Genomic DNA, 25894 nt, shown 5'->3' with positions numbered 1-25894 from the left:
TTGCAGCATTTCTTTAATGATAAAAAATTGGTATCTAGGGAGGATTGTGAAACTCGACTACTAGAGTTTTTTGCAAATAGAGATCAGGACTTCCATGGGAGAGGCATTATGAAGTTACTTTTAAAATTGCAACAAATCATGCAACAAAACCGTGCATATTTGGCCCAAATCGGACATTCCCATAGTTCATATAAAAATAATGGATTTCATTTTTCCCAAACCTAATATATCATTAGCCATAAGGCTGAGGGTACAAAAAGTAGAATGGCTTATGAAAAATGCGTATCATATTACGCTACCTTTAAAATATCATTTCATTTAAGTATTTAATATAAATTTGCAATAGTTATTATTTTAGTTTGTAATGTGGGAATTTATAACAAAAAATCCTTGTGTGGCAGCATCCCTATAGATAGACATGTTAAGTGTTTCATCTAAAAATGCTATGTTTCTGCATGTGCACATCGATGGGAACTGCCTTTATTAGTCTCCAAACCAAAGATATATTGTGAAATCTTGCGCTTTGTACCACTTTTGTTTTAATATCTTCCTGGTCGAATTTTAGACTAGTTTAGATTTTTTCTCATATCGGAAATTTAAATCTCACCTCTTTAGTTACATATAAGATATCCTAAAACTTTCGATTTAAAAAATATTTTTTTTTAATTTTTACATGCTAATCCTTTCTCAGTAATAGTGTGTACTTTCAATTGAAATAAGCATTATATCTTGACACAGTATGGATATCATGCCATATCTCTCCTCTCCACACTTTACACTTGAAAGATAATTCTGTGGCAGTCTTATTTCCAAACAGCCTATGCGGGTATGCCGAGAATATTCAAACATGAACAAAAGCTTGGGAAATATTGAAAACTATTTTGCAAAATGCAAACTTATTAAAGTATTAAAGCGCATTAGTGCTGGCATTTAAGTGGTGCCTATCCCTACCCCTCCCGCTTTCCATCCGTCCACGAAACCACTACTGCCACTAACGCCAATAGATAATTTGTGGCACATGTGAAATAGACGACATACACGTATATGAATAACCCCTCTCACAATTGCATTGGCAACGTGTATGGCAATGCATTCAAGCGTTGTTGCGGAAGAGTCAAATGTGATTACAACCACACAGACACCCAACACAGCATAGAACATCTTTCTTTCCTCACGCTCTCGAACAAACGAACGAACGAACGAATGATGATAATGTTACATGTTTAGTGTCTTTGCAAAACATTTGTTGCTGTTGCTGTAGCTGCTGGCTGTAGCTTTTATACGCTGTCAATGCTATAGCTGTTGTTGCAACATGACATTGCCGTGAATATAGCCGTTGGCTAAATACTTTTACATTTTTGGTTTGACTTACCCTTCAATGATGGTTGACCTGCTCAAGCAACCTGCAACCAGGTGAACTGTCAATACGCTCGCAAAGTGGCGTGAGAAAACTGATTTCACAGATTAATACATCATTTTGTGTCAGAGGTGGCCATTTTCTGTCTTGAGATCTTACTGCAGCCTAACAGGTTGTTCGTTAACAAAAGTCAACATGTATGCGTGTGTGTGTGTGGGGGGGGTTACAATTTGTATTAAGATCGATTCAAATAAACTGAACGGATTACCTTAAATTTAATTGGAATGCAAATGTCATGCAACATCAACTTATGTTGCATTCTGTTTAGCTAAATATTGAAAAATAAAAACATTTCAAATCTGTGCGTACATAAAAAGGCTAACTGAGATGGAACCACCTTATGACAGTTATCTGCATCAACACAACCCCTGTCTTGACCACAGAACAGTTAGTAAGTCATATATCTTAAAGTCTTAAAGCAAGCAGGTTATTTTCAATTTATGCTGTTTACAAGCCTAAGGCTCTGTGGTTGTTCTCTTTTGTCCACTAGATGCAGTGACACAATGTCAGCGAAAACGACTTTCTATGGAATTTTATATTTATTGGATTTTAAATTATTTGAAGTAAAAGTCGTTTATCTACCATAATATTGAGCACGTATTAAGGTTGTAAGTACGTTTGTTAGTCCTTATAAATATATATATATATAGAACCAAGCAAATTATTTCGAAATGTCCAAGGTAGCATAGGCTTATTATATAGTCACATAGTTATTATAGTCACTTATTGAGCAGCTAAAATTATTTAAAATTTTGTTTTAATGCCAGCATATGAACTCCCGTAGCTCGAAATAACAGGGCGATGCATAAGAGACGTAATCCTCATTTTGTAGGCTTCTACTTTTAATTTTACGAAGGTAGTGAAATGTGTGGTTTAGTCACAGATCGAGAGATAACACAAAAACTTGATTGTCTCAGCCTGCCTTTACCCATTTTTACATTGAAGCAATTTTCAAACAAATAAAACTTTAGAGGTCAGTTTTATGAAAAGTTAATACAAGAGTATTACATTTTTCTTGTATAGTATAATAATTCCCGAGTTATACAAAATTATCAATATTGCCCATATATATTTGCGGGGTCATTAAAAACATAATCATCTTGTCCTTAAACGAAATGGATTTTACAAAGTGTTTTATATAGTCGACTTCGTTCGACTTTTGAGAATATGCATGGAATCATCCATTCGTCTGTCTGTCCATGTTAAACTGTAATCAAAGTACAGGTCGAATTTATCATCCGAATGAGATGAAGTTTGGCACAGTCCACTTATTTGGTTCAAGGACGAACCCTATTAATATTGAAGATCGGTTCAGATTTAGATATAGCTTCCATATGTATTTTCGTCCGATTTTATATGAATGGTATACAAAATACCCTATATTTCTTTAGATTTTCAAGAGAGTGTAAATCTGTATTAATAAGAGAGTAAAGTGATTGGCTGATTGACTGAGTGACTTAGCGATTCATCAACGCCCAGACGAAACGGCTGAAGCTACAATCTTCACATTTTGGTTGAGGGTCACTCTGGGTCCAAAGGAGACAGATAAGGCTGGGGTTTTGGAAATTCGTACTAGAACCTAACAAAATGTACTTAATATGGTATCATTTGTATTTGGCGAACCTGTAGAGCTAGAACTATAACGAAGTAGAGGACATTTGCTAGTAGCGTATTAAATTGAGTCTAGAATTATGTGTGCAAATTCTAATCTCTATATATATATATATATATTTTTTTTTTTTGATTTCCAAGATATTGTTAAATTTAGCATATCATTTTACATTTAAATATAGCCCCCATATATATATGTTCATCCCATTTTGCCTAAATTGTGCAATATACTCCCTATGTTTGTCCCATTATGACGAAATTTGAAATATCATTCCGTATTGAGTATATAATTGTGAGCGGTAAGTTTCGTTAAAAAAGGTTTATATATTCCCATAATTTCAGATATATATATAGCTCTCATATATATTTTCTTCTTATATATTTTTTGACATAGTGCTGTGTTGCAGCATGAATTTTTCTGTCAAATACCCTTCAAATCGAACCAGATTTACATACACATACATTATTTTCTTCGATTTCATGCAAATGGTACACCAAAGACTCTAATTGTGCCCAATTGGCAATGAATTTTACATAGATTATTGAATGTCATGTGTATGGGTTGATTAAAATAGTTTCATATATCTATATACAAAAATATATATTTGTTGTCCAATTTCATGTCAGTGGTCAGCCAAAGATTCTATCAACAGGTTTTTGTACACATATGACCATAATTATTAGAGTAGGTTGCATGATGTACCTGGTTTATATCGAATATTACTGTACCTTACAATAAGAATCTTAAGAGCATCTCTTGTTTATACCATAAGTTGTCATAAAGCTGAAAACGCAAAGCTAAATTTTTGATAAAACCATTATCCTCTTGAGATATATATATATATATATATATAGTACATAGTTTTAACACTTTTTATTGTATGATTTAAAAATTACACACATTACCCCTCCCCTCAACATTCAATGCCGAGCAAACATACAATGGATTTTCTTTTTAACAAACAATAATAAAGAATTTAGTAGTTTGACAAGTATATAATAACATCATAAAATGGAATAAAACAATAGAACGAATAAAGTGTTTTCTACGACAAAAAGGTGCAAGAAATACAAAATGCAAAAAAAAACAACTGAGAATTCGTTCCATTTACACATTTTAATTGTGTTGAAATGAACGCATATGAGTTACAACTTGAAACGTGATGGTAAAAGTGACTTCTGGCTATGAAGTACATACCACGAAGACTATAAACTCTGGACGACAACAAGAACCAGTGGTTAGTTACATAGCAAAATCAAACATGCACTAATTTCTACCGCCACCATCCCCCGTTGCCGGCTGACAATTTTGTTCCTCACTATTTGCTTTGTCATTATTTAGTTGAAATTTTACGAGTCTCTTGAGACATTTTCCTTTTATGTCACATTCGCCCGCTCACATTGTCCTTAGCATTTGTGCTGATTGTTGGCAAAAAATGAGTGTCCTAATGACGATGAACGAGATCAAGACTTTTAGTTCAAATTAGAATTGACATCATGGCAGTGTAGCTGCCGCCATAGGAAGAAGCATTGGCAGCGGTGCAAATGTTCTTGCCCTCCGATGTTGCATCTGTATCAAGTGTGTAAAGACAGGCGTGTGCGCTCCATGTGAATTTCCTGAAGGAAACCCAGTTTCAGACAACAATTTAGGGCTGATGTGTCCAAGTGAACGTACACGCACGAAGGCGTATAATTACCAAAGATGAGAGTTGTAACATATCTAGGTGATAGGAATTCACACATACTAGGTATGTATATGCTTAACAGAGAAGACATTAACAATTTCATTGTTGTACATGTGTCAATAAAACAAGTAATGTGGAAATAAAGAAGTATTTTTATTACTTGATTCTGGACTCTATGATAACGCCAGATCAATTGTTGTGTATACAATATATAAATCCTCTTTGAACAGATTGTTCTTCCACGTTATTCATTTTGTGTCAGACAGACTATTCATTGTCTGCCAACTATTAAATTGCATACAACCTTAATAATAACATTATTGATATACTTATTATTGACACATTATGATTATCTCTCCTAATAATGTAATATTGTTTAATCTAATCTTTAGATCAATTCGGTGGGTTGTAATTTTTTGAAGGTGTCTCCGTAAATATAAATTCTGTTATCGGACTTCGAAATATTTTCTATACAGCATGTATCGAGTTATATACGAGTATAACTCCATTTGATTATTCTCCTCAAAATGGTGAATATCCATCGGTTCACAATTAGATATATGTAGTTTCCATATGTAATTCCATCCGATTCCATGTGCATGATGAATTTTCCTAAAAGGCAACTTTGTACACACATGTTGCATTGGATAGATGCACTTTAAGTTTGAAATAGTTCCGCTTTTCCATATACTTCATATAGCGTTGAAAGCCTCATCGCCCTACACTATTGAGGCACATTATCAGAACTTCTACACAAACACTAAACAAATCGATATAAACTTATTTTCAGCTATGTGAATATGAACTTAATCGAACCATTCCATATCCAACAGAGGTTTAAATACATTTTATTCTAAAGACTTAGTAGTCATGATACAACATTATTTTAAAAATGCGATAAGACCAATAATTCGTGATCACTTGACAATGATCACAATTCCGATCTCTATTTTGGAGTATTACGAATGTATATCCAATTCAACAATGTTCGACCCCAAATTTGATTTCTATATTTTTACAATTTCAGTTTGCTAATCTTAATAGGATTCTTAAAACTGCAGTGCCATGGAATACCAACAGCAACATGGATTTCAATGGAACACAATTGGAATAAGAACAAGACCATTGAAACATATACCAGCACCGATAACGCAGGAGTTGAGTAAGTGGCCAGAATTCTTAAATTTTATATATTTACGACATAGATATTTCATTCCAAACTATTTAAATACAGTTCATACAGTGATAATAACGATTATACCGACAACATAGTACCAAATGTGGAAATTGAAAATCCCAATCCATATCGAAAAAGACGTTTCCCCGGCGATTATACAACAACTCAACGGGTTACGGTATTCAAGAGTAGTCACAATGCCTCAGATCCAAATAGTATGCAAAAGCGAACAGCCTCAACAGATATGCTAAGTCGAAATATTTCTATACTATTGGAAAATCTACTCAAAAGTTATGAGCAATCTCAGTTGCCAACACATGGACAAGGTATGTATGACACACACACACATACACAATATTGCATACATATTATTTAAAACAATTTCTGGCATTAGGCATACCAACGGTCGTACAAACGAATATTTTGATACGCAGCATGGGTCCAGTGTCTGAACTCGATATGGATTATTCAATGGATTGTTATTTTCGACAATACTGGAAGGACAAACGTTTGAGTTTTCAGGGACCTATCAAAAGCCTTTCGTTGAGCATTAAGGTAGGCTAATTGTGGCAACAGTCGTTATTATTCATAAATAGTAGATTTTAATTCAATTATCTTTCAGATGTTGGATAAAATCTGGAGACCAGATACATATTTCTATAATGGCAAGCACTCTCATATCCACACGATTACGGTGCCCAATAAACTCTTGCGTTTAGATCAGGATGGTGGCATTTTATATTCAATGAGGTAAAATGTTTTTAATGAATATTTAATTAGGAGACTTATTTATGGCCATCCAACTAATTTTTAGACTAACCATCAAGGCCACATGCCCCATGGAATTGAAAAACTTCCCCATGGATCGCCAATCTTGCCCTTTAATTTTTGGCAGTTGTAAGTAGACCCACCTCCGAGGTAAGGAAGACATATTTGATTGTTGTTGTCATTTCAGATGGATACACCAGCCGCCAATTGGTCTACGAATGGAGAGGCGGCGATGAAGCGGTCTCATTTGTACCAGGCATGACTCTCAATCAATTCGATTTGATTAGTATGAGGAGCCGCAATCTAACCTACGCAAGAAGGGAGGGTGATTTTTCAACACTTCATGTTGCCTTCAATTTAAAGAGACATACAGGATATTTTCTGATACAGGTAGTATTACAAATAACTGGCTATACATTTTTCTTAGTTTTTGAATTGTGAAATTGCTTAAGTTAAGAGAAGAAGAAGTATTTGGCGTTCGAGAAGTCCAAATAGCGTATGTGTCTTTGCTCAAATAACTAATGTTTCTAAATTCAATATTCATCAAATGTTCATCATCATATATGTAGCAAACCTACATTAAATCCGATAACTGAATCTATTGAACCAATTTCTTCTCATAAATTGTCGGTCCAAAATTGGTCAGCTCGGTCACATAGATATTCTTCACGAACTAGTTGTAAGAGTAGTAAAATTTTCAATAATAAATATATTTTGATCAAATATCGAGGAATCATTCTTCAGGTATTTTCACCCATAACTGAAGAAAAAATTATAAATATTTTCCATATATATAATTTTTATGAATTTTTAAAATTATTACGTATTTAGAACAATAACCGTGGTACATTTGTACATAGCCGCAAAACTTGGAATATTTTGCGGTTAGTCTATACGGATCTGATCTAGATGTAGGAACTCAAAATCATATATATTGAAAGAATATATATATATATATATATATTTAAATCCATATTTAAATGATAAACACTCCGAAACAATCATAGTCAACGTGGCGACTCGTGGAAGTCAGAAACTACCTTGGTTTCGCTTTGGTATACAGAGACTAAAATAATGATTATTGTCCGTTATTTTCTAATTATTCTTCAAATTAGTCCTGAAACTTTTTCTGTAATCGATCATATGTATACTAACATAAAATAATGTTTTAAAATATTAAAACATGCTGAAAATGCCCTAATCACCAACTCTAAAATCATAAAATTCGAATATATGACAAAAAATTGTTCTAGTCCCTGTATACCAAAGGAAAACCAAGGAAACTATACGGTACATTACAGTAAAACTCCACGATTTTTTAAAACATTTCAAACATTAATAAAAGCATTCAATATGGTATAGTACCCTTGTTTGAAATACATCATAATATCAACATAAATGAATACAATTCAACATTGTCACATCTAGGTGACATCTAATAACAATGCGAACGAACATTCGAAAATGTACCATGAAATCGGTGTGTCTGACAAGATTGGCTTATAATCACTTTGTAATAATTATTATTTTCCCCCGTTAGTAATATCTTGATATTGTATCTTCCTTCCTATTAGGTCTATGTCCCATGTATATTGATTGTTGTCCTATCATGGGTATCGTTTTGGATACACCGTGAAGCGACGAGTGATCGTGTTGGTTTGTGTGTTACAGCGGTCCTAACCCTCTCCACCATTAGCTTGGATTCGCGTACCGATTTACCAAAAGTCAAATACGCCACTGCCCTAGATTGGTTCCTACTGATGAGTTTCTTGTATTGTATAGCAACGTTACTGGAATTTGCCGGTGTTCATTATTTCACCAAGGTGGGAAGTGGTGAAATACCCACAATCAGCGAAGATGAATGGGAGGACATTGAAGATGAAGAAATTGATGATGACGATATTGATCATGAAATAGAATTACCATCAATGAGGGAGAGCAGCGAATCGTTGGCCACTGACATTTGTCAAACTCAACCGGGTGGTTTTCGTAAACGCAATGCCATGATCTGTCCAATATATAACGATCCGACTCATATTTTTCAATGCCCCTCGTCGCATGCATCAACCATGGAGCGGACGACACAAACTGAACCTCCCGTCATTTCGAAGGGCAAACAAATGTGGCTCTGTTTCATCGGCGATGTGAAATTTCGCAAGCAACGAGAACGAGAAGCTGCGGTACAAAAAGGTAAATAGTTGCTCTAATATTTGTTTGTAAACACGCCTAATATTCATCTTCTTATTTTTCGTTTAGGAATGCGTTATGTAAACAGTGTATCCTTAATTGATCGCATTTCTCGAATTGCCTTTCCCATGTCTTTTGCTTTATTCAACTTGCTCTATTGGGTTGCCTATGGCATGTTCAAAAAGGATTTTACATGGCCCAAGGGATAAAGAGATTCCAATGCGTGTGTGTGTGTGTGTGTGTGTGCGGAATGGAGTGCGTTACATGATTTTAATCCTTTGATTGTTTTGAAATCAGCGAAAAACATTGTTAACAAATAAATAAACACATTGTTCAAAAATATGAAATCAATGGTTTTTATTTTCTTTATTCAGAAATAATGTGTCTATCCTCCGTGATGTAGTTAATATTTATCTTTATTATGACATGCTAATATTTACATCTTCACCCACTCCTAAACACAACCAGCCCGGCATTTGACTTCGTTTCCAAGGTGTCCGTGAAGAGCAATGTAACCCCTTCCTATTGACAGTTCAGTGTTGACTTCATTAGAATTGCAAATATCACAGCGAAATCAATCAGACTATGAGGTTAACTTATAAACATAAGAATGCAAATCGATGTAATTAAACCGTGTGATATAAGTAAATACAATTTGTAGATATGTTAAAACTTGTATGTGTATGTATAATTTATACTATATCAGAGAAGATTTGTTTCATTTTATCATCCACCATTTCATGGATGTTGTATTGAATTTGCAATTTAGTAGATAATTCATTCAAACCATAAATTCAGGCCTCATAAAGTATATATGTTATTCATCAAGGTGGAAATCTTAGATGATTCAACTATGGCCGTCCTTCACTTGCAATAATAATTGAGGAGGTAAATCTCAAATTTGTATATTAATCGTCTCGAAGGTATAATCGAATATATTTAAAAAAAAACTGTATATTCGTTTGCATAGGCACCGTAATTTTGTTTAAATGCTTTGAATTACAAATGGAGTGATTTAAATTTCAAATGAAATGACCTTAACCTTATTTCATGTGCGGATTCTTAACAACACTCTGCCTTATGTGTAATTATGTTTAACTTTGACACTGTCAACATTGTCCTTAACACAAATCTCCCTTAGATAATTTGGAGTCGGCATAGTAATGTCCGATTGTTTGGAGGGTTCTCCCAAAGGAAGGTCCACTCCTTTTGTTACTTCCCCAAAATGGACAAAATCGGCCCACTTCTTCTAGTATCCCCCTCACATAGGTTCATCGTTTTGGATACTTTTACAAATTGTCTGAAGCGAATTCAGTATCGAACGTTTTTAGCAAATCAAGATCATGGAGCGCATTGGTCTCTGAACCCTTTTTTCATAAATCTACATCATATAACGAGAATCTACTTTGGTCCACACTTTATACAACCTAATATTTATATTGAACATATGTTTGATGTTTAAATGGGCTATATGGATCAACTTCTTCTTATATATTCCACAAAAAAAAAAATTAAATAAATAAATTTTGATTTAATGGATACATTTATTAGGGTCGCATATATCTGTACTTTCCAAATTTAAATGTTAGTAAAACATAAAAATTATTTTTTAACACATAACACACCAGGTCGAAACTTGAGCAAAATTTCTCTTAAAAAATGTTTAAGGGAAAATAAAAACATGAATTTTTCTTCGGAATTTATTAAATTTAATATTTTTAAAGTATAAATAAAATCCGAGGAAGTTCAAAAAATAAATTCATTAAAAAAATTTCGGAAAATTTAAAGAGAGCCCATCAACGCTGGTGTGCAAATCTGCCCAACTATGATACCTACCCTTCACCATAAGTTACACATCCAAAATACATAAAATCGACCACTCTGCAAATTGTCTTCCCAAAGAATTTTTATCGCACTCACCAGGTAAATTTGGCTAGAACCCTCATCTTACAAAAAATGTGGTTTCAGGCTACATCGCAATATGATAGGCATACCTAATATATAAGATACAACACTGAGTAGCAATGATATACAGCACTAAATTATAATTATAAATAACAATAAAATTTAACTAATATGTAATCAATTTAGTTTATAGCTTAATGGACCCGATTTCAATCAAATTTTGAATCTATGAATAAAAAAACTTAAATAACTGTAATTAAAGCTTTAGTTTGGATTTGTACCATGAATAAAAAACAGATGTCGCTATTACCGGCATATCAATGTATGCGCATAGCTCAAAAAACACATCACAATATTTCTCTTTAGTCTCTCTTAAATCATATTCGTCGTTCTCTTTCTCCGTAAAAATGTCAAATTTCATAACCAATAAACCACACAGCATCCGAAAACTGGCATCTAAAACAAATCAAAGCTCTCTGTTGGTTCGAAACGGTTGATAGTAAAGCACGTCGTGTCTCGTGGAACGCAAAACTGAACGGACAATGAAAAGAAAAGTGAAAGCAGTGGCCGTCAGTATCACTTGAAAAGGATGAAAATGTATCCACTGCACACTCAACCCACAAATAAAGCCAATCAAGTTGAAGTGAAAGTGATTCAAATTGAATGCTACTAACCAATCGAGAAACCAACGAACCAACGGGAATACGGGCGAATACTTAACGCGTTACTTATACGAAATAATTACATTGCCACCAACCAACCAACCAACCAATATAAAATAAAATACCAACAACAAAATCATATTATATTATAGTCCATTAACGACCCAGGGGATTTTACATAATCTTTCTTCCCTCGTATCGAACAGCAACGAAGGCAACAGATTTTAGAGCTTAACGCCACGGTAAGTACGGATGCAGGGCCAGACGCTAAACAAACGGAAGCGAAGCCACAAAGGATATTCATTTTCATAAAATTTCTGAAATCTGTTTTAATGTCAGAGCACATTAAAGTTATACGAGGTTATCTTCTGTAGGATAGAATTGTCAATTGTAAGGCATTCAATTGAAGTGTTCGTTCTTTTGTCCTCTGCTCTTTGGCGACGAAAAAGGAAATTGCGAATAGCCAAATGCAGATACATTGCAAAAATCAAAGAACAACACAGCAATGGAAGTGCCAATGGAACCTAATTTAGGTGTCTCTTTGCACACAGCCACAAACACCTCCGCAACCACCACAACCACTGCATGCCACACTAACCGTGTCAGGTGGTCAATCCATAACAAATTGTTGCAACAACAGTCGTCGTCGCCGCTGCCGTCGTCACAGTTCTAGCCACAAATTCAAAGCAAACGCTGTTACACACCGAAGAAAAAAAGGCAATATTGCACTTTGAAATCGTTATCCTTCAAGTGCAGGCCAAAGAGCAAAACGGTATAACGGGTACACTGAGCTTAGTTTTCTTTTCCATGTCTGTGCTGTTGTTCTTATTATTATTGCTGTTGTTGCTGTAGTTTATAATGTTGTCTGTCTGGTGGTGTTATTCCTTTGACAATCTGTTTATCCGTCGGATGCTATGCATTCATGTTCTCTTTAAGGCATTCGTTGTCGTTGGCATGCATTCGTCACAAACATAGTCTTGAAAATAGGTCAAACTTGCTGTGAAACGGTGTCGTGACACCCCGGCCCCCTCTTCTTTTTTCCGCATTCTTTGTTTTCGTAGTTCGTTCATTCATCTAATGTCAGTCAGTGTAAAACTTATCATTTATGCGAACCATAGATTTTTGTGTTTTCATTCTGATGTTGGTTTCGTAAACAGGGTCGGGCATCGAGTGTGTGCATGTGTTGCAGTGTGGGTTAATGTTGACAGAGGCTATGACGACGTTAACGACGACGGATACTATTTCCACGTAATGTTGCAACATACATCTGACGATGATGTTGCTGCTGCTTCTACTACTACTGCTGTTGCTGATACAGCATAATTTGCTTGTATGTTTACTGTGCAGTTGTTGTTCACTTTTGCTTCCATTTCCACTTTTATGGAAATTTATAAATGACAATACAAACAATTTCCAACATCGTTAAGCACACACACGCCCATGACAGCCCATATGCAGAACGAGAACATTGTACAGTTCTATTATTATTCTCCAATGAAAGGACAAGGTTCGAAATTAACGATTACTACTATCCTTACGCACACACACACCCACTCATCCACCCAGAGACACACAAATGCTCATCCGCACGGGGACAGTATCTCTCTTCTAAATATAATTTTATTAGTTTCATTTACAGATGCGTTGTTGTTGTTGTTGTCTTTTGAGTCGTCGTTATCGACCAGTGCCAACAACGGCAGCCAAAGCAGCAAGTAATCTCCTTCGCTGTACAAAAACCACGACCTTAACAACATTCAAGGATTATCGGGGAAAAATAGAAATGGAAATATTTTAATTTGCATTGGTTTTCTATTCGCGTAATGTTTCACTCCCTCCCTCTTTACAATATACCATTTCAGTTGTGTTCTTTACGAAATACACAAACCAACTTGAAACTACGCTCTTAGTTAAACAAAATGAAATCTCGTTTAGGGCTTAAGTAATTTGAAATTGACGCTTGCATACTTAAGGTTCAAGAACATCACAGTGCTTGGAGGTGTAAACAAATATATTTGGTAGTGAATCCAATGAAACCATTCGCTTTATATAATAAATATTTGTTATCATCTATGGAGAGGTACCATGAAGTGTTGTCATGTACACCAAAATCTTCGAATTAAATATACGATTGGAAAAAATATTACGATGTACAATCAATGGATCCAATCAGATACTCCATTAGCTTGATATGAAGTTTGTATGCTTAATGCTCTATATAGTTACGACGAAACTGCTTTCTTGGACCAAATCCATCTCAGAAAATTCGGATTCGATTTGCAAATACATGTCCGTCCGGCTGTCTTGTCGGCTGGTGAGTACGTTAACTCTCGAAAAGAGTAATAGATTTCATCCTAACTACACAAAATGGTCAATATGTTGCTGAAAATTAATTTTGTAATATCATGCAAACGGACTATCTGATTTAAATCAAACTTTGTACAACATATTTTATGTACCAAGCCTATATCAATTCCAATGATGGGACCCTTTGGTCTAATCCTTCTGGAACCTCCCCCATAAATGGTCAAAATTTTCAATATTTATAAATCCAATATCAGACGAATGAAAGGTCCGATTTGAACCAAATTTTCACAACTTGTTATCTTTACAACGCCTAGATCATGTCCGAATATGGGACCCATTGGTTCAATACCTCTTGTACCTCAACAACAAACGGTAACAAATTGGAATGGAATCTCCGATTTGAACCAAACTTTGTACAACCTATTATCTTAACCAAGCCTAGATCAAGTCCAAAGGAGAGACCCGCCCTCTCCTTTGGCTGTAATTTAGTATTTGGGGTTCTCATTGTATAGCACGCTCTTGTACTAAATTGAAGTAAGTTTCAGGGTACCCCCACATCTCTGTAGGTACTAAAAATAATTTCACTACACAAAATAATAAATAGTGATCCCCGTTTTGGTATAGCCCCATAAAACTCTATTAGGTAATCATCTTGTTCTCACATATGTTTCGGCATATTCAAGATCCTATCATAACATTAGTTTTCTCCTAGGAACCCCCATTAATTTTATATTTTTGGAATATCATCCTCAGGACGGGCCGAAATTAACATCGTTTTGGAGCTTTATAGCGGTTGATAAAAATATTATTATATGTATATTTTGATGAAATTTGACATTCCGTTCGATTCACATGTGATTTGTAAAGGGGGGAGGTACTTGGAGAATTAGGATATTTTTAATATTAGATTTAGTACAGTTCGATTTAAATTCGTTCTCACGACGGCAAATTGTCTGAACCCGATTTTGTAAGAACAATATTGAAATGAGTCCACACATTAGTCATTATTCTAAAGGTAAAAACAGGAAGGAAAAGACCAAAAACGTTGGGTGTATAAATTAGATGCGTTTATGATTTATATTTTAAATATAAGGTTGGGGAAAAATAAATCCATTTTTTTATGTGAACTATAGATCTTGATTTAACATACTTCGGAATGTCCGATTGGACCAAATTGCACCGTTTTGTTTGTGATTTGTTGCCATTTTAAAGGTAACTTCATAATGCCTCTCTCATAGAAGTCCTACTCTCTATTTGCAAAAAAGTCTTTTTTATTTTTAAAGAAATTTAGCAATGCAAGAAAAATATGATAATCGCTTGGTGCCAAGTCCGGACTGTATGGCGGATGCATTAAAACTTCCCAACCAAGCTCCCGAAGTTTCTGGCGAGTCACTGTAAATGTTTGTGGCCTAGCGTTGTCCTAGTGGAACACGACACTTCTCCTGTTGGCCAATTCTGGCGAATTCTGGTTATTGTAAATGGTTTATGGTCGATTTTTAGCTCCCGGGCGATGTTACGACTACTAACATGCCGGTCAACTTCGGCCTTATCTGATTTTATCAACATTTTTAACGACCGGCCTATTCGTGCGAGGTGTATCTTTAACATCAACAATTTATTCTTATCTTTTGCAGAATATTGAAAATCTGTTGTACAATTAATATAATATTAAGTATCTACAAAAGGAATATAATATTGTCTATATTCGTCATTAAAAAATAAAAAAATCGGGGACAAAATATGTCAAAGCATCATTTTGGTAAATAATGTTTGAGCCAGAATTCATACTCCATTATTAAGAGGACAATCATCTATTTTGACCGGCTGTCATCTATAAAATTTATGTGCTCTCTCTGTCCGAATTGGCTGTAATTTGATATTTTGGGTTCTAGGTATCACCAATATAAAGAAACTCACCTTTTAATTATACCCTTCACCAAAGGAAAACGAGATAGACACATGAGAATATGCATAGAATCACTTTCTTAGTCGATTTATGCATGTCCGTCCGTCCGTCTGTCGATGTTAAATTGTAAACAAAGTACAGGTCGCATTTATAATCCGAATTGGATGATATTTGGCATAGGTCACTTATTCGGCCCAAGGACGAACCCTATTGAAATTGGGAAAAATCGGTTCAGATATAGATATAGCTCCCATATATATTTTCGTCCGATTTAATGTAAAGGGTCCCTATATATCTTTCGATTTGCACGAAATTTGGTATAGCGTAATGAATTAGGTCTAGAATGATGTGTGCAAAGTTTCGTGAAAATCGATTCAGATTTGGATATAGCTCCCAAATATATTTTCGTCCGATTTAAGATAAACTAACTTTCGATTTGCACGAAATTTGGCAGAGCGTAATGAATTAGGTCTAGAATGCACCCATATATATTTTCGTCCGATTTAAAGTAAATGGTGTACCAAAGACTATATATGGGCAATATTGCCAATTTTTTAACATAGCTGAAGCGGAGGTTCACCCCTTTATAACTCGGGAACTATTTAAGTATATGAAAGAAAGTGAATAGTTTTGGGTTAATTGATCTGTCGTTTCAAACTGTTCATGATATTGGCCTCCAAACTTTATTTTGGTGGAAGCTGTGTCTACTTTAATGTAAAAAAATGTGTAAAAACAGGTTGAGGCGAACCAGTTTTTTTATGTTCTCTATCGATTTGTGACTAAGCCACTCATTGCACGATCTTCATGTCAAAATAAAACTAGAAGCCAACAAAATATGGACTACGCCCCTTATGTATCATTTTTCAAAAATTTCACTGCATCTACCTTTAAATGATGCTGACATTTTGAAGCTCGATTTTGAGTGTTTTTTTAATTTTACTTCTAGCTTTAATACGCAAACAGGAATTTATAATAACCGATTATAAGATTATTGTAGTCGCGAATCTGCGTAATTTGATATGTATTTTGTGTATGTAGTATGCACAGCTTCAGAGGTGCGAATTTTGTGCGATCAAATTTCTAAAAAACCTATTTTTCGGGCCAAATTTTTAAATCTGTCAACTGAATGACATGGGTACCCGCGATCAGTAAAGTTTTTTACGTTTCGGATGATATAAATTCATTTTCGTGAAAATCCATCTACTAGAACGGCGGGAACTGGCCTTCCAAAAACACGAAATTTGGCAAAAAATGTTTTTGAAAATATCGCGGATTTATTTGCGTTTTCTGTGTATCATTTTCGCTTCAATAAATGACCTCATACGGATTTTGATCTTTTTCGAAAAAAGAACTTTAAAAACTTCAGCCGAAAGAGAGATGTACGCAATTTATCTCAAAAATAGATTTTGCTGGCACATCCATGGTTCTTAATGGACCACATTGAAATCGGTATAGATCGATGTATTTTTTAAGGGTGCCCACCGAAATCGGATGCGCGTTAATGGCATATGGAGTTTTCGGAAATTATTCGCGTTTTACGATTTTTTGGGTACTTCAATGCAACGTGTGGCACATCTTAGCCGTCAAATGAAATTTCGCAAAATATATATGGATTGGAAGATAAACTTCAGTACTTCCTGGAAACCGCATGCGCATCAAATGATTTTGAGAATTACGCGATTTACACGCAATTTAAAATGTATATTTCATAATATTTTTTTATTTTAAGATTTATTCCTATTTATAGAATTCTAAGATTTATCGGAAGGGTCCTGATATAATCCGCAAGGCGTATACTTATACACAAAAAGTGATTATTATTATATATGTTATTATTATATATGTAAATTTTTCGGCGAAATTCGGGTAAAATAGCAGAATAATCCCAACATTTTTTCTGAAATTTTTTGTATACAATTAAAAAAATAAATATGATGACATTATTTTTTCGAACCAAAAACAAATATTTTTCCTCAATATCTTGTTTTGTTGTCGCTGTGATTTACAAACCGCTACACGGGCTTGTGTGATTTTGATATCATTTGATACACCATCGTGTTTAGATTGTGTAGATATTTTTAAATTAATTTTTAGGTGTGTGTGTGTATGTCATTAATATAATGAAAATATTGATGTAATCTGCTATATTTTTTTTATTTTTTCATATTTCGCGAAGATGTGCAACTTTATCGCGATTATTAAAATATATTCATATTCTTATTTTACGGAGGAAGATATATATCAACGTTTTTGGTCAATATAATAAACGGCGTAATTTTAAGATTTTTTTCTTATGCCCAAAATTAAAACCTCGATAACTTTTGCGCGCATCAACCAAAAATTTGATCGCGAACGGTTTCGGAGTCAGAACATTTTTCTCTTTATGTGTACCACAAATCATTGATGTGCCACAAAAACAAAAAAGCTGATTTTTTGAAAATGGAATATTAAAAAATTGGCAATATTGCCCATATATACTTCGATTTGCACGAAATTTGGCATAGCGTACTGAAGAACGATGTGTGTTAAATTTTGTGAAAATCGGTTCAGATTTAGATATAGCTCCCATATATATTTTCGTCCGATTTTCGGTAAATAGTGCACCAAAGTCCCTTTGTATCCTTCGATTGGCACGAAATTTCGCTTAGCGTGCTGAATTAAGTCTAGAACGATGTGTGTAAAATTTCGTGAAAATCGGTTGAGATTTAGATATAGCTCTCATATATATATTTTTGTCCGATTTTACGTAAATAGTGCAACAAAGTCCCTTTATATTCTTCGATTTGCATGAAATTTGGCATAGCGTACTGAATTGAGTCTAGAATGATGAGTGATGAGTTCCGGTAAAATCGGTTTAGATTTCGACATATCTCCCATATATATGTTCGTCCGATTTTATGTAAATGGTGCACCAATGTTCCTATATATAGCTTTCGATTTGCACAAAATTTGGCATAGCGTACTGAATTAAGTCTAGAGAGATGTGTGTTAATTTTCGTGAAAATCGGCTCAGATTTAGATATAGCTCCCACATATAGATTATATTCTTAACAACGCGGCGTACCGAATAGCGTGTATCAATTTTGCTATAAATCGTTTTCCATAAATTTCCCCATGTTACGCAGGCGGCTCTAAATCTGCTCGAATGAAATTAAGATTAGGATAGGTTGGAGAAAGAGGGAACATAGACATGCAATTGTTAGGATACATATGTACAATATACCCAAAGTGGTGAAGGGTCGGCCCAGCACGACTTTACTACTTTCCTTACTGTTTTTTTTTTTTTTTTTTTTTTTTTTATTTTACAAAAATGTTTCTTTAACAGTGCGTACAAATTACTATTCCTTGTGGCCTATGGACTGCAAAATATCCTTGGAAAACCTAGTCGAAATAGTTCTACTTCTTATTCCCGTCGGATTTTTTCTTTTTTCATCTATTTTTCAAAATCTGGTCGCCTTACATTTATCCATATTATCAGAACATATACAGTTCGTATTTAGTATCACAGTATTTTTTTTCTAAATACACTAATCAAAATACTAAAAGTGTTGCCCTTCATAGATATATTGTCAATGTTTATCTATATATGTATAAAATGGTATCAACATTTATTATAATACATTTATGAATAGTGAAAATGTATAAAAAAGTTGGTCTAAACTTGTGCATTCATTAATTATTTGCTGTTTTCTAAACCAATCTAGACAAGATATATAATTTATTTTTCCAAGTTATGGCAATTTTAACTTTCAGTTGAACATATTGAAAATCTTTAAACACATGTTGTAAATATTTATATTTAACTAAATCGTTCATCACGGTTTCTCGCAAGAACATTTTCTCCGTATTTTTTACTCTCGCACTCACTCACACCGGATATGACATTTCATTAAGTAAACCAACACTTAAGCACTTACGGTCCAGTATCATTTTTTTGAGATGTAAGTAACGCACACGGTGGTACTGGCTATTGATGTTAATTGTAAACTAACACTCACACAGGGCTGTCCTACATCCTTCCATCTTAAAGAGCTTTAACGCAATTATACCCTCCACTGAAGGTTTTTTTCGTTTTTGCATTCCCTCTTCTATTTTAATGTTACAATTTCAATTTTCACTTTCTCATGGATTTTATCATTGTTTGTTTTCCATCGTAGTTCTGCTCAATTTACGAGGGATGCTTCAACAATATCAACTATTAATGATCATCACAAGTGGACAAAAATTTAAATTTTATTAAATTTTAAAAAGAGGATATTTGTGTTAATTTAATCCATTTAATTCAGAACGCCCTTCCCTAAATAAATGTTTTCTAATGCCGTTAGAAATTAAATCGCACTTCGTTTTTGGCAATCAAATGCTGAGACATGCTGTCACGAAGTTGAATAAACTTGCATTTTCCGCTAAACAATGCAAACACAAAACCTATCCATCCCTTCATTACCCACATGCGTAACGGATGCTTCACTATCGTTGTCCTCTCCCAACTATATGCCATTGATGGCCATTACTGCGGACTTTTCATGCATGTACTTACCAATGATGATGGCGATGACGACAACAATGATGTCGATGGTGGTAGTGGATAATGCATTTCCTTGAGTTTTTTTTTTTATTTTGCAGATTTGAAGGCCTGCCCGAATACTTAGAACAGCTATGGAATGAACATTAAGGAGCATCGCACAGTATCCATACTCAAGTATCCTTTTCACGAACAAACAAAATGCTAAGAACTGTTGGCACAACAATAGCCTGCAGTTTAATCATTATGCTGGTGCTTCATACAACCCCCGTCAGATGTAAACGAAGAGAAATGATTGCCGGCCGACTGGAAAATGTCACTCAGACCATAACAAAAATACTGAAGGGCTATGACATTCGACTAAGACCGAACTTTGGTGGTAAGCTGTATTGGCGGGAGGGCAGCATTAAATCAAATGTATGTTAATTAAATTATATTTGTTGTTATTGTTTCATTAAAACAGGAGAGCCCCTTCACGTGGGAATGGATCTGACAATAGCAAGTTTCGATGCAATTTCAGAAGTCAACATGGTGAGTTTATATAAAATTAGTGTTCAGAGCAGAGCCGAACACCCTCAGTGTAATATTTGGATTCGAAGCAGATGCTAACTAATTACTTTATTTACTTTACTTGGTAAATGGTTATTAATGAGCAATGCGAAGCAAAAAAGGGTGTTGGGTGTGTAAACAGAATTACAAGCAAACAGATTGAAAAGCTAATGGCAATGAATGATACTAATTACAGCTGTTGCCAAATTTTGTATAAACATTAGGTTGATCTGTTTAACATTGCGAAACTTCATCGCAAATCGTTTAAATTCCTTGAAGCTGAGGTTTGCAAGGTTATAACTCGCGAAATATGAACATATTGCATATAATTTAAATTCAATTCTATAAAATGAAGTGTTCTTGTCAAAATCTTAAAATATTGGTAATAAATAATAAGTTACGTGGAAGCTGTGATGGTGGTAATGTAAAAAAATGGGTGAAAATGCGTTGAAGCCAACGAGTTTTTTTTTTTGTGTTCGTACCCGATTTGTGGCTAAACTACACAACGCACGCACATGTGATCCGTGACGAAGTTACAGAATACCCCATGGACAATATGGTTCTAATGTATGATTTTTCGATATAATCACTGCATCCACCCAAAAAGGATGCTGACATTTTGAAGCCGGATTTTCCGTGTTTTTTTGAATTTTTCTTATAATTGGGATGCACATTCAGATAATGGACTAAACTAATTATAGGATTGTATAACTCGTGATTTTGCTTCGTTTAGTGTATATCTCATGAATGTGCTCACTATAGCTTCTTTGCAATTGGGTTCCAAAGACGAAAATTTGGTGCGTACATTTTTATAAAAAACATATTTTTTGAGTCTAAAATTAAGAAAGTCCATTCAAATTCCGTGGAACCCCGCGTGATTTTTTTTACGTGCCGGATCTAATGAGCCCATCTATATTCAATTCCGTCCAATAAAACGGCGGATATAGGTACCTTGAATGTGGGAAAAACTGCACAAACTTATTTTGACAAATTCGCGTATATAATCGTGTTTTTCTTCGAATTGATTTTACATACATTCATCATTGTGTTATCATATTCGCGAATCTGTTTGAAAATAGGTCAAAAATATATCGATACGCGAATAATATGCGTATTTTATTCAAAATCGATTGTGGAGGCACATCCGCGGTTCTTAACCGATCCTTTTAAAATAGGTGTCCTTTTGTGTATTTTCATAGGAGATTACTGAAATCGGATGCGCATAAAAATCGCAAGCAAGTTGCGTGATTTTTAGCCATTTTTAGGGTTTTTGCATAGTAAAGTGCATCGAGTGGCACACATGCGCATCAACTGATTTCAACTAATTCGCGAATTGCAAGCTTTTCAATATTGATCATTTTTATGAATTGTATGTGCAATATATTTGGTCACTTTTAACGACGAAACTCTTATTAAATGAATTTACCGATATTTAACAATCATCTAAAAAAAATTGCAGAAGAAAGCGTCGTATATTTTAGAAGATTAAGGCAAAACCGTATCCTCTTAACCATACTAAAAAAAATCGAAAATTCCAAAAAAAATTTGTTTTAATTCAAAAATTAATTTATTTTATTTTCCGATATCTTCATGTTTCTATTTGTTTTTCGCGACTATTAAACCGTATTTCAGTGTGATTTGACTAGTATGCAAAGAAAACAATGGTGTTTAAGCGTTTGTGAAAAAATTCGCGAATTACAACGAATAGGAATACATTTAATTTATATTTGAAATACAAGATTTAAAACCGCTATAACTTTTGTGCGCAGCATCCGAATTTGTGAACGCGAACAGATTTCGAATCAGCATATTTTTTTTTATCCTATATACCAAAAATCATAAATGTGCTCGCAAAAATTTTTTTCCAAATTTTTTTAATGGAATTTTAAATGAATTTTGTAATTTCCCATATACTTTCGAATTTTGTTATCATGTGAACATTTGCGTGTTCTAATAAGATTTTTATTTCATCAGTGATGTACAGTTAAAATCTAACAGACCTATTAAGCATGTATATTCAATTAATAAAATAGTAATATGTATATGGGAGCTATATCCAAATCTTAACCAATGTCCACGAAACTTAGCACGCATCATCAGCATCTAGTCTTAATTCAATACGCTATGCTACGTATATACTCCATTTTAGAGATTTTATATTGGGACGATATATTTTATATTCGCTATCAATCGATGACATTTGCTAGGTTTGCATCAGTTCATGTTTTTTCAATATCACAACATATTGGCCCACCATTTGTTATACCGATCATCAATGGGCTGACACGATATAAAAATCCGCAAACCTACGCCCCACTGATCCTAACAAATTTTAATTAATACCCGGGAATATTTAATTGTATAATGGAAAAAATCAAGACATTCTATTAAAGAAAAAAATCAAGAAATTCTTAATTTACTCCCTTATGAAGTATTGAACGTAATGACACCCTAATATTTAGACACACACAAAACCAACACCGACGATGACGATATGAAGGAAGTTATTTACAAATTTAATGGCATCACCTACACACAGACACTCACACGCAAACCTACAAACGAATTGCAAACAAACATATTTTCACTTCATTTCATTCCCCCTGAATGAATGGACGAATGGAAGCTTGTATGATTGAGTGTGAATTGATGACGGCTTGTGTGTGACTCTGTGGATATTTTCCAGTTGAGGGATTTGCATTCTCTTCCTCTTCCATAGACTCTGAGTAGAGAGTAAACCTCTCTTGCATCTTGTTTTCAGGACTATACAATTACCATGTATCTGAATCAGTATTGGCGCGATGAGCGGTTGGCATTCAATGCCTATGGTCCCTACTATGATGACGATGCGGATGATGATGGTGTCAACGATGTGCTAACACTCTCAGGCGATTTTGCAGAGAAAATTTGGGTGCCGGATACATTTTTTGCCAATGATAAAAATAGGTAAGGAAGTCGACTATAAATTTTAATGTACTTTTTCTAATGTTGTTGTTATTGTTAGCTTTTTACACGATGTTACCGAACGCAATAAACTGGTACGATTGGGTGGAGATGGATCCGTTACCTATGGCATGCGATTTACAACAACACTAGCCTGCATGATGGATTTGCACTATTATCCCCTGGATTCACAAAACTGCACCGTAGAAATTGAAAGCTGTAAGTTGAGAATTTTAAGCCAACTACGCGTATACATATATGCACACATTGAGAGATCTGACTTCCATTCCACTTCCATGTAGATGGTTACACTGTCAGCGATGTCGTCATGTATTGGAAGCCAACACCAGTGCGCGGTGTAGAGGATGCCCAACTGCCACAATTTACAATAATCGGCTATGAGACAAACGATCGCAAAGAACGCCTTGCCACTGGGGTGTACCAACGTCTGTCGCTATCCTTTAAGCTGCAGCGCAACATCGGCTACTTCATCTTCCAAACATACCTGCCAAGCATTTTGATTGTAATGCTCTCTTGGGTTTCATTTTGGATAAATCACGAGGCAACTAGTGCTCGTGTGGCGCTAGGTAAGTGGAACGACAATTGAATTGTATTGTTTCGAGAAATTAATCGATAACTCTCTCTTTGTGCGTCTAGGCATTACCACTGTCCTTACTATGACTACCATAAGTACGGGAGTTCGCAGTTCCTTACCGAGGATATCATATGTCAAAGCCATAGATATTTATCTGGTCATGTGTTTTGTGTTCGTATTTGCTGCCCTACTGGAATATGCGGCCGTCAATTATACGTATTGGGGTAAACGAGCTAAAAAGAAAGTGAAACGTGGTAAAGATGGTGATAGTAAAAAATCAGGTAAGCGAAGACGTCCCTCACAAACGAACCTTATGATACTTTCCTGCCAAACATTTTCCATACTGATCAAATATATATGTAACAACCTCTCTCACGAAAATCAATTTTCTTTTAAGGGAAACCTGACAAATCTGAGACCTGTTCGACTGCCGAGGATATCATCGAGTTACAAGATGTTCGCATGAGTCCCATACCATCACTGCGCAAGGGTAACTATAACAGCACACTAAATTCTCTGGGTGCAGAAACATTGGATTTGGCCAAATTTCCACCGAGTTTTCGAATTGCACGCAACTATGGAACCACAAGTCGTTCAAATCTTAGATACCGGGGCCAGAGAGGTACGTGACTGCTCGATTATGAATTGAATAACACATTTGAGTTTCTTCCACAGGCAATAAACCTCGTGTAATACATGCCCTGAAAAAGGGCGCATCTGCCATTAAAGCCACCATTCCCAAAATCAAGGATGTCAACATCATCGATAAATATTCACGCATGGTTTTCCCCGTTAGCTTTATGGCCTTCAACCTCGGCTATTGGCTTTTTTACATTTTGGAATGATAGTACATCCAAACACTTCACACTTCCAAGTAGAGGCCATGATACCCCTTCTTCTGTAGTGTGTAGTGTTGGTACCGCTGCCGCAAAAAAAAAAAACAACAAAATCCAAAACAAACCATTGTGAACGTCATCAGGACGGGCACAGACCTGTGTATATTTAGAATAATTTAAACTGGAGAAAACTGTCTCTCCCACCAAACAAAATCCTTTACCCACCCAAGTACACAGATACTAAGTCACCCCCAATTACTCTCCAATTGCTCTCCAATATAACACAATTTTACAAAATTTGAAACGAGATGGAACAAGTCAACATAAGAAAATATATTTTTTGTTTTTGTTTTTTTCCTTTAAGATAGAATTTACCTACTAATCAGGAGATTACGGAATAGAACCATATGAATTGTAATGTCTATTACCAATGGATATCCTTCCAAACAATTTTAGATTTCTATTAGCTTAAGCCAACATTTGTATCTGATAATTAAGAGTACAACTAAATCGAAACCTAAAACAAACGAGAAACCTGCAGGAACAACGTGGTCACACTTCAACAGCTTGGCACGATACAAAACCAATCCCAATAATCTATCGCCAAATCCAACAACAACAACTAATGATCCTCACCTGGCCAAAGAGAGTCCTGATACATTTTTTAAGTGTAGATATAGCAACAATAATAATAATAATACGAAATTATCGTATAATGATAAGTGTGTACTATTGTGATTGAAAATTGTTTTTATCAACTAAGAACAGAACAACAACAACAAAAACGAACAACAGAACCATCATTCCAATATCAATTGTTAGTCAAG

At 34.7% G+C, this 25894-nt stretch overlaps 2 protein-coding genes across 2 annotated transcripts; both read left to right on the top strand.

Moving 5' to 3' along the window:
• The first annotated feature begins 6107 nt into the window (after positions 1 to 6107).
• LOC133323025 (gamma-aminobutyric acid receptor alpha-like) lies at positions 6108 to 9054 on the top strand. Its single transcript, XM_061531982.1, has 7 exons — positions 6108 to 6216; positions 6285 to 6445; positions 6513 to 6640; positions 6705 to 6787; positions 6846 to 7048; positions 8233 to 8848; positions 8915 to 9054. Exons 1-7 carry the CDS (start codon positions 6108 to 6110, stop codon positions 9052 to 9054), a joined length of 1440 nt encoding a protein of 479 aa, XP_061387966.1.
• Positions 9055 to 20252: 11198 nt separating this feature from the next.
• Positions 20253 to 25174, top strand: LOC133323009 (gamma-aminobutyric acid receptor subunit beta-like). The gene is made up of 8 exons (XM_061531965.1): positions 20253 to 20523; positions 20608 to 20675; positions 23455 to 23639; positions 23698 to 23855; positions 23939 to 24223; positions 24294 to 24512; positions 24629 to 24853; positions 24907 to 25174. The coding sequence occupies exons 1-8, from the start codon at positions 20346 to 20348 to the stop codon at positions 25074 to 25076; spliced, it is 1488 nt and encodes a 495-aa protein (XP_061387949.1). The 5' UTR covers positions 20253 to 20345; the 3' UTR covers positions 25077 to 25174.
• The last annotated feature ends 720 nt before the right edge of the window (positions 25175 to 25894 follow it).

Source organism: Musca vetustissima, unplaced genomic scaffold (assembly GCF_032173495.1).
Source record: "Musca vetustissima isolate MV318-11 ecotype Yass unplaced genomic scaffold, APGP_CSIRO_Mvet_v1 utg3678, whole genome shotgun sequence".
Taxonomy (NCBI): Eukaryota; Metazoa; Arthropoda; class Insecta; order Diptera; family Muscidae; genus Musca; species Musca vetustissima.
The sequence above is the reverse complement of the archived record's forward strand: the minus strand, read 5'-3'. Positions and strand labels throughout refer to the sequence as shown.